This window comes from Tripterygium wilfordii, chromosome 14 (genome assembly GCF_013401445.1).
Source record: "Tripterygium wilfordii isolate XIE 37 chromosome 14, ASM1340144v1, whole genome shotgun sequence".
Lineage (NCBI taxonomy): Eukaryota > Viridiplantae > Streptophyta > Magnoliopsida > Celastrales > Celastraceae > Tripterygium > Tripterygium wilfordii.
Window position 1 is genome coordinate 10,343,046 of NC_052245.1, and position 12,498 is coordinate 10,355,543.

General features: G+C 39.5%; 2 protein-coding genes across 2 annotated transcripts; one reads left to right on the top strand and one right to left on the bottom strand.

The window, feature by feature from the left end:
• Positions 1–507: 507 nt before the first annotated feature.
• On the bottom strand, positions 508–2,436 carry LOC120014221. Its single transcript, XM_038866139.1, has one exon. The coding sequence runs from the start codon at positions 2,434–2,436 to the stop codon at positions 508–510; it is 1,929 nt and encodes a 642-aa protein (XP_038722067.1).
• A 3,371-nt stretch (positions 2,437–5,807) lies between these two features.
• Positions 5,808–7,330, top strand: LOC120014222 (zinc finger BED domain-containing protein RICESLEEPER 3-like). The gene is made up of 2 exons (XM_038866140.1): positions 5,808–6,428; positions 6,605–7,330. The coding sequence occupies exons 1-2, from the start codon at positions 5,808–5,810 to the stop codon at positions 7,328–7,330; spliced, it is 1,347 nt and encodes a 448-aa protein (XP_038722068.1).
• Positions 7,331–12,498: the final 5,168 nt, after the last annotated feature.

Sequence of the window (12,498 nt, forward strand, 5' to 3'; positions counted from 1 at the left end):
AGTGCACTTACTCCGTTTGGCAACAAACTGATTAGCCAATAAGACTTGTAAGGCTGTTTCAAGATGCTGTAAGTGATCCTCCCACGATTTGCTATAAATAAGGATATCATCAAAGAAAACTAAAATGAATTGGCGCAAGAACGGCCTGAAGATGGAATTCATAGTTGCTTGAAAAGTGGAAGGGGCATTGGTGAGCCCAAATGGCATAACCAAATATTCGTAATGACTCTCATGAGTGCGAAACGCTGTTTTAGCGATATCCTCAGCACGAACACGTATTTGATGGTATCCTGATAACAAATCCAGTTTGGAAAAAACTGTAGCACCGCTCAATTCATCCAATAATTCATCCACAGTGGGAATGGGAAATTTATCTCGAATAGTGATGGCATTCAGGGCCCGGTAATCAGTACAAAAATGCCCTGAGCCATCCTTCTTTTTCACCAATAAAACCGAAGAAGAAAACGGGCTAGTACTAGGTCTAATAACCCCTTCACGCAACATCTCCTACACTAAACGTTCAATTTCTGTTTTCTGAAAATACGGGTAGCGATAAGGCTTAACATTGACTGGGTTTGTGCCTGGTAGTAGATGGATGGCATGATCTGTCGGGCGAGGAGGGGGAAGCCCTTGAGTTTTTTTGAAAACATCCTCATATCGACTGAGTAACACATCCAGTTTAGGATCCTCGGACTCTACCATACCCTGAACCGAATGGAATTCCAATGTCAATTGCAAACAAGTGCCCACAGCCCCAGAGTGTATCAAACGCCGCAAGTGATGATAATCTACTGCCTGTGGCAGTGCGGAAGCCATAGCGGATAAGCGAACTGGAAGACCCTGGTGATGCACTGTAATTTCTTTCTGAACATAATCATAGGTGATAGGATTAACGGTTGCTAGCCAAGAAACTCCCAACACAAGTTCAGCACCATGTATTGGAACGACATATAAATCAACAATGAAAGTAATGTTATGAATATGGACAGGAACGTGGCGAATACAACCTTCGCAAGATAACTTCTCGCCATTTCCCACACTCACTGAAAGACAAGGAACAACCTCAATTGGAAAACCCAGAGCGTTGGCAACACGTGTCTGAACAAAATTGTGAGTGCTTCCCCCATCAACCAGAGTCTGCAATTGGGTGCCATTCACCTGTGCAAGAAAGCGTAAGGTAGTAGGATGAGAATACCCAGTTAATGCATGAAACGAGATTGCCGTTTCTGTGGAAGGTTGGACCGAGTCAAGAGGAGGTTGCAAGTCAGCAATTTGCAATTCCTCGGCCAATTGTCGATCTGGTTGTACAGGCTCATCCTCCACCGAATCGACCAGATCTAAATAGAAAAGTTGTCGGCGTGCTGGACAACGATGGCCCGGAACATACGTAGCATCGCAATGATAACAGAGGTTAAGCTCACGTTTCCTCTGCATCTCCGCTGTAGTCATACGTTGAACAGGCAAATTGGCAGTGGATGGAAAAGTTGGGGCAGGTAAAGGTGGACTCAGTGTTGGTGGTGGTTGGGCCTTAGTAGGAGTAGGCAAGAGAGGCTCACGAACTTGAATTGTAGGCCGGAAATCTAGACGTGGGGGCCCAACACTGGCTGGTTGCTTGCGCAAAGCCTGTAATTTAGCATCATGAAGACGAGCTAACCCAATAGCATTGTTAACAATTGTGGGCTTGCAAATTCCCACATCATGTTGGATATCATGATGCAGCCCAGAAAGAAGTAGACTCAGGCGAAATGTTTCCGGCAATTGGGGAACTCGATTAGAAAGGAGCTCGAATTGCGATAGGAAATCGGCCAGGGATCCGATTTGCGTGAGCTTGGCTAAAGCAGATCCGTGGTCGTCCAAAGACGTAGGACCAAATCGAGTCTCTAAGGAACGAGCGAACAAGGTCCAAGAAGCAAAAACCGAGTCCGAAGTGGCCCACTGGTACCACTGCCATGCCGGACCATCAAGATGATACGAAGCAAGTTCCACCTTTTGAGCCTCAGACGTGTGGAAGAGATGAAAAAACTGCTCCGATTTAGAAATCCATTCTAACGTATTCGTCCCGTCAAAACGAGGAAATTCCAACCGAACAGACCCAGAGTGTAGTGACCCCAAAGGGCCCGCGACATAGTCACCCGTAGGAGATGTTACCATCGTAGCCGTTGGAATGGGCGTTCCTTGTGGGTCCACTACCGCCTTAGAACTACTGGAACCAGGGAGGGAAGTGCGCGCCAAACGCAACACCTGTTCGAGTTTACCATCCATAGCAGTCACGCGGTTAGTGACGTCGTTGACAGACTGGTGATTAGTAGTGGAGACTTGAGCCAAATCCACCAGCGACGACTGGAGGGAACCCAAAGAAGATTCATGGAGGGAGGACGCCTCCTGCAAACGTCGAATGGCCTCATCCAGAGTTTTAAGACGGGTACCCTCAGCCATGGTGAAGGCAATGAAAGCACCAAATGATATGAACTACTCAAACTGGTAATATATTGATATCAAGATATAGGAATTACAAGCAACTCTCACCGATTCTAAGAACAACCCAGGAGTATCAAGAACAATGGGGAGAAAACCAGATAGAAAAGAAAGAGAGAGAGCATAAACATCATACATTCCACACCCTCCACACTCCCACCAACTCTGCTTTATTCTGTTACTGACATCATCCCAGCCCTACACGTAATCCTTCAGATGATTAGGCCTCCGCCTCTCACGCGATTCCCCTCTCAACATGCTACCACCACTATGCATATTCTGTGAAGCCGTACTAACTTCCTCCACGTCAGCAGATTTCTCAACTTCATCTTGTGACCCAGCAATCTCCGATGGCCTCATGACAGCTTATGCTTGTTTGTGCTCCTACTCCCCTATCCAACGGAATTCCACTTCCAGCAGAGCACATGGCTTGTGAGGCAGATCGACTAAGTCCATGGAAAGTCACCCTCCATGTCAATGCCACCACTTCCAACACCTTAGACCTGCTTCCACCAGCTTCTGCCGATTCTCTTGCTGAAACTTCCATAGCTGCGTGTACACCTGGAATTCCTTATAGAAATATGTATCAGACCTTAAATCAAACCAACAATAACAATACTTCTTTACCTCCTCCAAAATTGATGTAAACTAGAGCCCCATTGTTCAATTGGAAACCCACGATTATGTTGATCTTGCATTACACTATACAACTGTTTTCATTCTTCACATAACAATAGCTATAATCACCTTTTGGTTACTAAAAGAAAAGGGGGGAAAAAGGGTATTATTTGTGAGAGACATGTTCATGGAACTAATTGTCTCTAATACAAGGAATTTTGTAAAAATGACCTCCTCAAAAAGTCAAACCGGAGAAATGACCTACTTTTTTATAAACCGCATAAATGACCTACTTTTTTATTGCAAAGACCAAATTGTCCTTAGAAAACATAACCCACCATTTGGTTTTTCTCTTTCCCACGAAAACCCACTTCTTTCAAACCCATTTTGCTCGACGGGTTGCTTGACGATTACCGTACAACCACCGATCATCAGTTTTCGACAACAGATAAGGGATTTTTCCCCCTCTAAGGTTAGTATCTTACTGGCTCAGTTTTCTGCATAACATATGCTCGATTTTAACTTGGTATTATAAGAAAAAGTTTTCATTTGTTACATACCTGTGGCCGGCTTGGGTTTTTGGTGAAACTCTGTTTAATTGGGTGACATTGTGGGTGAAGTCTTTGGTTTTTGGTGGTGCTTGCATGCAGGTGATCGGACATTATGTGTGTTCCAGTATTCTTAACTTTGTAGTCGAGCATAGCATAATTGTTGTAGTCGAGCATAATTGTTGTGTAGGACGAGCATTAGTCGAGCAGTTTTATTTAGGGTCGGGCATTATGTGTGTTCCAGTATTCTAAACTTTATAGTCGAGCATAGCATAATTGTTGTAGTCAAGCAAAATTGTTGTGTAGGTCAAGCATTAGTCGAGTAGTTTTATTTAGGGTCGGGCATTATGTGTGTTGTAGTATTCTTAACTTTGTAGTCGAGCATTTAATATTGTTAATTTTCTGTGGTCGAGCATTTTTATGGAACTGTGGTCGAGCATTTTTATTTTTGTGGTTGAGCAAATGTGTTTTTTTGGTCGAGTATTATGATTGAAGTCAATATTAATTTGGTTACAGTATTTCTTTTCAGATAGACAATTTTTCAAAGAAATGGAGTACATGATTGAAATGAAAAATCATTTCCCAGCTAAGGTTTGTGTTTTTCCAAATATATCTGAAACCATAAGCAAAATCAAAAGGAAGCTTAGTGAGGATCAACTAGAGATGTTTAGGAGAACATGCTTTGGCATGTTTCTGGATGTGGGGCACATGAATTTCTCTGACCAGTTGGTACATCAAGCTCTACTACAACAAGTTGTAACCTCCGCTGAAGAAGAATCTGGTGTGATATTATTCAGGTTCAAATTTGCTGGAAAAAGGGCAACATTTTCTATTACTGAATTTGCTCTTATCACTGGTTTGTTATGTGGTGATGTCCCTCCCCTGTCTAGCTTGATTGACACTTATGTGCATAGGATTAGGGACATGTATTTTGGTGGAAATAAGAGCATTAATAGAAATAAGTTAGATGAAGTTTTCATGAGTTATGATCTTGAACTTGGAAAGGAAGAAAATGTGTTGAAGCTAGCTCTGGTATATTTTTTGGAGTCTGTTTTACTGCCTAGGGAGCGTAGTAGGAACATAGATATCCAATGGTTGCAATTGGTTGATAATGTTAATTTGTTTGATAAGTATCCATGGGAATTTGTGAGCTACGCACGTACTGCAAAGTCTCTTGCATCTGTCATGGTAGGTCGTGCTGAAAAATTTAAAAATAGATCGACAAAGATGGAAAAGTACAGCATATATGGGTTCCCGCTAGTACTTCAGGTAGTACTTAAATTATTTTGAAATGAGTTTATGCTTTGTTTGTTGTGAATATATCTCTGAAAAATAATGTCGTTTGCAGATATGGCTTTAGGAAGCGGTGCCATGCATCGGTATGTCTTATGCAAACGTGAGGGAAGAAAACCGGTTTCCCCGAATATTGAACTTGAGCAGCACTGCCACTCCAGAATCTAATGCTATTGTCTCCAATATTTTTGATATGAAAAAGGTATATATTGCATGATATATATATTAATGTTTTCCATGCTTATTTGTTACAGCTAGAAGTGCATGATATGTTTGTGCCTATTGATGGGCTGGAATATTTGAGTAGTATTGGGAGCCCCAAGTTAAAGGAGACGACCAATGTTGTGGAGAGCTCCAAGACAAAGAAAAAGAGCTCAAAGAAGAAGAGCAATGTAGCGGATGAGAGCGATGTTGCGGTGGATGCGTTTGAGAATTTGTTTGGAGCAAGGTTTTTAAAATTGGACCGGTCATCAAACCGGAAGAGTCTTCGGTTTACGGTTTAAAGGTTCAACCGGGATTCAAACCCGGTTCGAACCGGTTTTAAAGTAATGAATTATTTATATAAATATATTTATATTATATGCATATAATATATAAGAAAACTTCATAAAAATACAATATATTCAAATAAAGTATCATTTTAAACAAAGAAAATCTCATAGCCTAATGGTTAAAGCCTTTTTTGATTATTGATATGCACTATGCAATAGTGTAGTATTGACTATTGATTCGTGTATACGAATGTATATATGTGTGTATGTGTATATGTATATGTTAGGGCTAGTAACTCAGTATACTTTTCTTCTTTTGAATTGTGTGAACTGTGAAGGCCTAACTAATGTTCTAATTACACTATAATCATTTAGGTGGAGAATGACTAATCCAGTGAGTTCTGCTCCTCAAATTTTGGGTGCTCAAGAAGACGCACCAGTCATCACACAGCAAAACCCACAAGGGCCAGAAGCTGAAAAAGGAGGTGTCAACAATGATGAAAATGACAACCCTTCAAAGCGAAGCGGACGCAAGGGTAAGCCTACTTCCTGGTTATGGGATCACTTTGAATACATTGAAGGTCCTCCTATTAAGGCAAGATGTCATTATTGTAGTTCTGCATATTTGTGTTCATCAAAGTCACATGGGATCACAAACTTGAAAAATCATTATGGAAAGTGTGAGAAATCTCCATTTAGGAAAGTACCAAAAGGTCAAAAAACTTTAGCTTTTAAATCTATGAAAATGGAGGATGGTACTTCAAGTGGTGTCGATCTTCGAGCTGTTAGCTTCAATATAGAAGTTGCTAGGAAGGCTTTGGCTAAAATGGTAATCATTGATGAGTTGCCATTTAGGTGTGTGGAGGGTGACGGGTTTAGAATTTTTGTGCAGTCACTTCAACCATTATTCAAGGTTCCTTCTCGGATGACAGTTGCTAGGGATTGCATGAAGATATTTATGGAAGAGAAGGAGATGTTGAAAAAGCAATTAAGAAATGAAATGGTGTGTATCACAACGGATACTTGGTCATCAATCCAAAATATAAACTACATGTGTCTTACGGCTCATTGGATTGATAGTAATTGGAATTTAAACAAAAGAATCATAAACTTTGTTCAAATCAGAGTCACAAAGGAGATGTGATAGGGCTGGCCATAGAATTGTTGTTGTTGGACTAGGGAATAGAAAAGTTATTCACTGTCACTGTAGACAATGCAAGCTCGAATGATGGAGCAATTAAGCACTTGAAACTTGTCACCAGGGATTGGAAGGGGACTGTCTTGGGTCATGAGTTTATTCACATGCGTTGTTGTGCACATATTCTAAATCTCATTGTTAGGGATGTGTTGGATGAGCATGATGAATCCATTTCAAGGATTCGTAATTCCATTCGATATGTGAGGTCATCACCTGCTAGGTTATCTACTTTTAGAAAGTGTGTGGATAAGGTGAAAATTGATTGCAAGCAATCTTTGTGTTTGGATGTGGACACACGTTGGAATTCAACTTACATGATGTTGGATGTGGCTCTAAAGTATGAAAAAGCATTTAAGAGGCTTGAGTCGGATAATAGGCGATATTGTAAATACTTTGACAAAAGAGAGATTGATGTTGGGGGCCACGGGACAAGTGATACTAATGTGAAGAAGGGGAAAGGAAAACTTAACAAGACAATTGGCCCGCCCACTGAGCAAGATTGGAAGTATGCAAGGTCTCTTGTGATGTTTTTGAAACTTTTCTATCATATGACCTTGAGGTTCTCTACTTCCTTAAATGTTAGTTCAAATTCATTTTTCCTTAAGATTGTTTCATTGCATAGCAGGTTGTTAGACTTGTGCAAAAGCACTGATAGTGACATGAAACTCATGGCTGATCGGATGAAGTTAAAATTTGATAAATATTAGGATAATTTGGACAATATGAATTATCTAGTGTATGTGGCTGTTGTCCTTGACCCTCGATATAAGTTGAAATATTTGAAATATTGTTTTGAGGAGATATATGATCAATTTAAAAGGGAGGTTATGCTGGAGAAAGTGAAAGACACCTTGACAAAATTGTTTGATCATTTTAATGATGGGATAGAAGATAATGCAGATGATCTTAACCAATTCCAGCCACCAAGCAAATCACTAAGGGTAGAGGACAATGATGAAGATTTTGTTAGGGGTTTTGCTTCAAGGGTTGCCATGAGAGTGAGAGTTGATGAGAGTAATGTGAACATGATAGAAGTTCGAAGATATTTGGATGAGACTTGTGAGAACTGTAATGAAAAGTTTGATGTGTTGGCTTGGTGGAAGGTTAATGGCAGCAAATACCCTATTCTTTCTCGTGTGGCTAGGGCTGTGTTAGCTATACCGGTATCAACAATTGCCTCAGAGACCACTTTCAGCACTAGTGGTCAAGTTATTAGTCCATATAGAGGCTCATTATCTCCAAGAACAGTACAAGCTCTTGTATGTGCTCAAAACTGGTTGAGGGCGAAACCAATTTCAATTGACATTGAAGATGAAATGAAAGAAGTTTAAAAACTAGAAGAACTTGAACATGGTAACTAACTTTCTCCCTTTTAATTTTTGAAATAATCTTATACATTTTGAAATTATATATTTCATACCTTCATTGACTTATTCTATAATTTTTTTATCTAGAAATTGGTTTACCAGAAATTAATGTTGATTGTGAGATGTGACTTCTTGTGACCTTGTTGTCACATATTGAGGCATTTAGCAGCTTAAGCTTTAAGGTAACTAACAAAAGCTGAAATAATTTTCCGTTGCCAATATTATCTATTGCTTTTAGAAGTTCATAACTTGATATTCTTGTGACCTTGCAAGTGTAACAGGTGAACTGGTGAAGTGATGAAGATTGAAGAATTTGCAACTGTAACTTGTTTCTGCATATTTTGGATCATTTTGAACTTTGTTAGTTTGTTATATGTTAGTATTTTGGACTGGTCACTGCCTTATTTTGTCAATTGGTGGACTGTTGTTAATTTGTTATATTTTGGACTAATGTATTGCTATATTTTGGACTAATATATTGCTTATTGCTATATTTTGGATGATTGGTTATAGAATATACTTGCAGTGTTGTAGTGTAAATGTAAAGCAAATGTAAAGTAGGAAATGGAAAATGGCAGGTGACCCAACTCGACCCAACCCCAAACCCAACCCAACCCAACCCGTTTGACTAGACCCGACCCAACCCATACTCAAATGAGGTTGGTTGAGGGTTGAAGAGAGTCTCACCCGACCCTATGCGGGTCGGATGAGGTATCACCCCAAACTCGACCCAACTCGACCCATGTTCACCCCTACCCAGCTTCAAGAGGAGGAACTTATAGTGGAAAATGAGACAGTTAATCCATTGACAGACGCTCCAATATTACAGTTGAAGTGAGTGTATCCAAAGGAATGGGCACGCGACTTACTTGCTTTCATGAAAGAAAATACACTTGAAAGTAAGTTGAAGTTGGGAGCTATGTCAAGTAGACAAGAACTGGTTTGTGGATGCCATCAGACTGAAAACCTAGTTATCGAACAAGGTAATTATTATGTACTAAAAAATTTTATTTTGAAAAGATATATGATGAAAATTTCTTTAACATATTCATAATCTTTATGTAGCACCTTGATGTGGCAATGTACCATATTCGTAGAAGGATTGCCAATAACCCTGAAGTTTTTAAAAAGAAGTCTGCAATGCTCGACAGTTTTTTTCTTTGTAAGTATATTTCCAACTAGTTAGACCATAACTTTTGTAAGGTATATCAATAGCTACTTTAACCTATTACCAACTGAATAGGTCCGGGTTACCCAAGCTTTCACACTTTTCAATGAAAGCAAAGATTGTTCTTGAGACAATGATAATATGATTTTGGACTATGTAATAGGGGAAAGTCCAGTGAAATCTATGTCTTGGTCTAACGTAGACTACGTTTACTTCCTTGCCAACTTCAACAATGCACATTGGGTGGCTGTAGAGATGATCTTAGGGGAAAGACAGATTAACGTGTATGACTCACTTACAAGCTGCACAAATATTCCAAAATTTAATGAATTAATGCAGCTCTTGAAGTTGATGATGCCATACATATTAAGAGCAGCTGCGATAAATGATGGAAATCTCTCTCCCTGGAAACTTAAAAGGGTACCATCCTGCCCTCAGCAAAATAATGGGTAAGTTAAGTTCAAATTCTGTGTGTAATTGTAGTTCATGTTCACACCTGCCCAGTTAACATGCACGACCTTATTCACTAAAAAACCTACACAATTACATACTTATACTTATTGAGAAGTGAATAAAATGAAGTCATAAATATAGAGTTATTATTATCAAAGCAAGAAATATAAGATACATTATGTTATATAGAAATTATTAAGTTCTTCATGTTGGATGCAACGATATTGGCTCCTTGCAAGTTTGACGATTATGTCCACGTTGCTTACATCGTCCACAAAGTCTAACTGCCACTGTTTCACCAGCTGATGGTATTCTTCGCTCTCTTGGTCTCTCTCCCGATCATCTTGTATCTGGCGATAATAAAACTATATCTCGGCTTGCAATGCGTTGATTTTCAAGAGATACTGTGTATATCGGTTCTGCATAAGCCACCATAATAGCTTCATTGGTGTAATACCGTGAACACAAAGAATGTACAGTGACGTTTCTAAATCAACATGCAGTCAATGCATGAACGCACGACAATTGTTGCATTTGAAACTTCCTGCATATGCATGTTCTGTCGTGCAAGTTCACCTCGCCATCTCCGAAGCCATCTTGTACATAGAACTCGATATGACTTATTGGTTCAACCAACATACGTAAAGTCCTTTCATTCCGCTTTGTCATTTTTTTCTCAACCTTCTTGCACAATTGGGATGTTATAGATGTTGCTTTTGTACAACGCTCATGAAACCACCTTTGAATTAAGGATCTCAATTGCTCAACCAACACTGTTATTGAAAGACCCCACACATTGTGTAGTGTAGCATTCATACTTTCTGCAATGTTGATAGTGAGTATACTGTACCTATATCCGAGAAAATGTGCACGAGACCACTTATCGAATCCGACATCCTCTAGATATTTATATGCCTTGCCACCTTCAAAACCATGGATCTGTGTCATTAGATGTTCAAAATCTGAAATACGATAAGCCTTTGCTGCCTTGAAATATATGGGAAACACGACATCACCAATTTTTTTGGCCTGCATGTTCTGTTTGATATGGTGCATGCAGTGCCCATGATAAGATTCCAGAAAGACAAGTGAAACACCTCTCTCAATACTTTTATGCCTATCCAATATCAATGATAGTTCTGAGAAATCTTCAAGTGCAAGTGCAACTCGCAGTTTCTCAAAAAACCATTGCCAAGATGCATTATTCTCCGAATCTCCAACCCCAAAAGCCACCGGATAAATTTTCTTGTTGCCATCTTGAGCAGTGGCAACAAAAAGTGTGCCCATGTACTTGCCCTTTAGGTGAGTACCATCAACGGCGATGACAGGTCGCATTGCACTCCGAAATCCTCGTAACGAAGCACCGAGAGCCATGAAAAAATATTTAAACCTGTTCTCGTGATCGGACTCTATATAAGTTATCGTACCAGGATTATTCTTCTCTAACTCGACACAATAGTGTGGCAAGTAAGAAAAGGAATCTCCAGGCATCCCTCGCACTGATTCCAAGACAGCTTCCCTAGCCCTCCAAGCTTTATCATAGCCAATATTAACACCAAATTCCTACCGCACATCCTGTATTATGTCTTTTGGTCGATAAATACGACCAACACCATTATATTTTGACTTAATGCATTCTCCAATAACCTTTCCTGATGCTTGCATATGACTTCGATTATAAAGTCCAAAGAGCATTTGTGATTGTCATTAAGCCTCGTCACCTTAAACAACTCCGAATCCTTAACTCTTAACTCTTATCAATTGCATACGCTACTCGCACCCTTAGCAGCACATTGAATCATAAAAAGAGTTTTGGTCGACTTAATAACGCGAAATTGGAAGTTCTTGCTCATAGCATACATAGCAATATATTTTTGTAACTCTTTTTTGTCTGAATAAATCTGCCCAATCACAACTTTACCACCCTAACAGCTATTGCTATTATTACTCCCAACAAAGTTTGACGTGCCAAGCGAATTTGAGCCAATGTTATTGTTGCTAGGAGGCCCATCCACTAAGTTACCGCCCGCACATGGAGGCAGGTGTCGATGAAGTACCGAACTTTCAATCCCATTATTATCCATTTGAAAGTCATCAACCCCAATATTTTCTTGATAGTCATCAGCCCCATCATTAATATCTGCATTATCTTTATCGTATTGACTGAAACCACATTCATTAAAACCCATGCATCCGGCTTGCGGACTAATCGGATCGTAGTCAAAATCAACATGTGAAAGTAATTCACTGCCATAATGTCGCGGCTGCTGCGTATTAGGAACAAAACTCATATCTTGTGAATGAAATTGTTCTCGCTGAGGAGGAACGAAGCTTACATCTTGAGAAACAAACTCTCTCTGATGAATTGTTACACAAAGTGGAGTTCCAGCTCTTCGAGGGTCATCATTTTGCCTAAGAAAGAATTGCAAGTCATGGTCGTTGCATAGCACCATCAGTTCCATATCAAAATGTGTATTATAAGCAAATTTCATCAACAATTCACCAGCACTACAATCCGCTTCAATCAACTCATATATCAAATCCACAAATTCTACAAAAGAAATTGCTTCAGACACTATTACACCTTGGCTTTTCCCACCTTTATATTTGCAAATCCCTCGATAAATTTCCCACTGGCCACCAAAAATGATCACAAAATCAACAGATGTCATTCCTGAAAATAACAAAAAACCACAAAAAAAGTATAATAATTTGCTCAACCATTATAATAATTTGCTCGACCATAATTCGAAAAACTCGACCATAAACAACTTTGCTCGACCATAAAAACACAAATGCTCGACCATAAACAACTTTGCTCAACCATAAAAAGACAAATGCTCGACTACGTATATATTTGCTTGACTACAAACTCATTATGCTTGAC

Excerpts from the sequence above, each read along its gene's own strand:
- LOC120014221 (XM_038866139.1), bottom strand. The coding sequence starts at position 2,436 with ATGGCTGAGGGTACCCGTCTTAAAACTCTGGATGAGGCCATTCGACGT.
- LOC120014222 (XM_038866140.1), top strand. The coding sequence starts at position 5,808 with ATGACTAATCCAGTGAGTTCTGCTCCTCAAATTTTGGGTGCTCAAGAA. Across the intron at positions 6,429-6,604 it reads AGCAATTAAGAAATGAAATG|GGAATAGAAAAGTTATTCAC; the intron begins GTGTGTATCACA and ends TTGTTGGACTAG.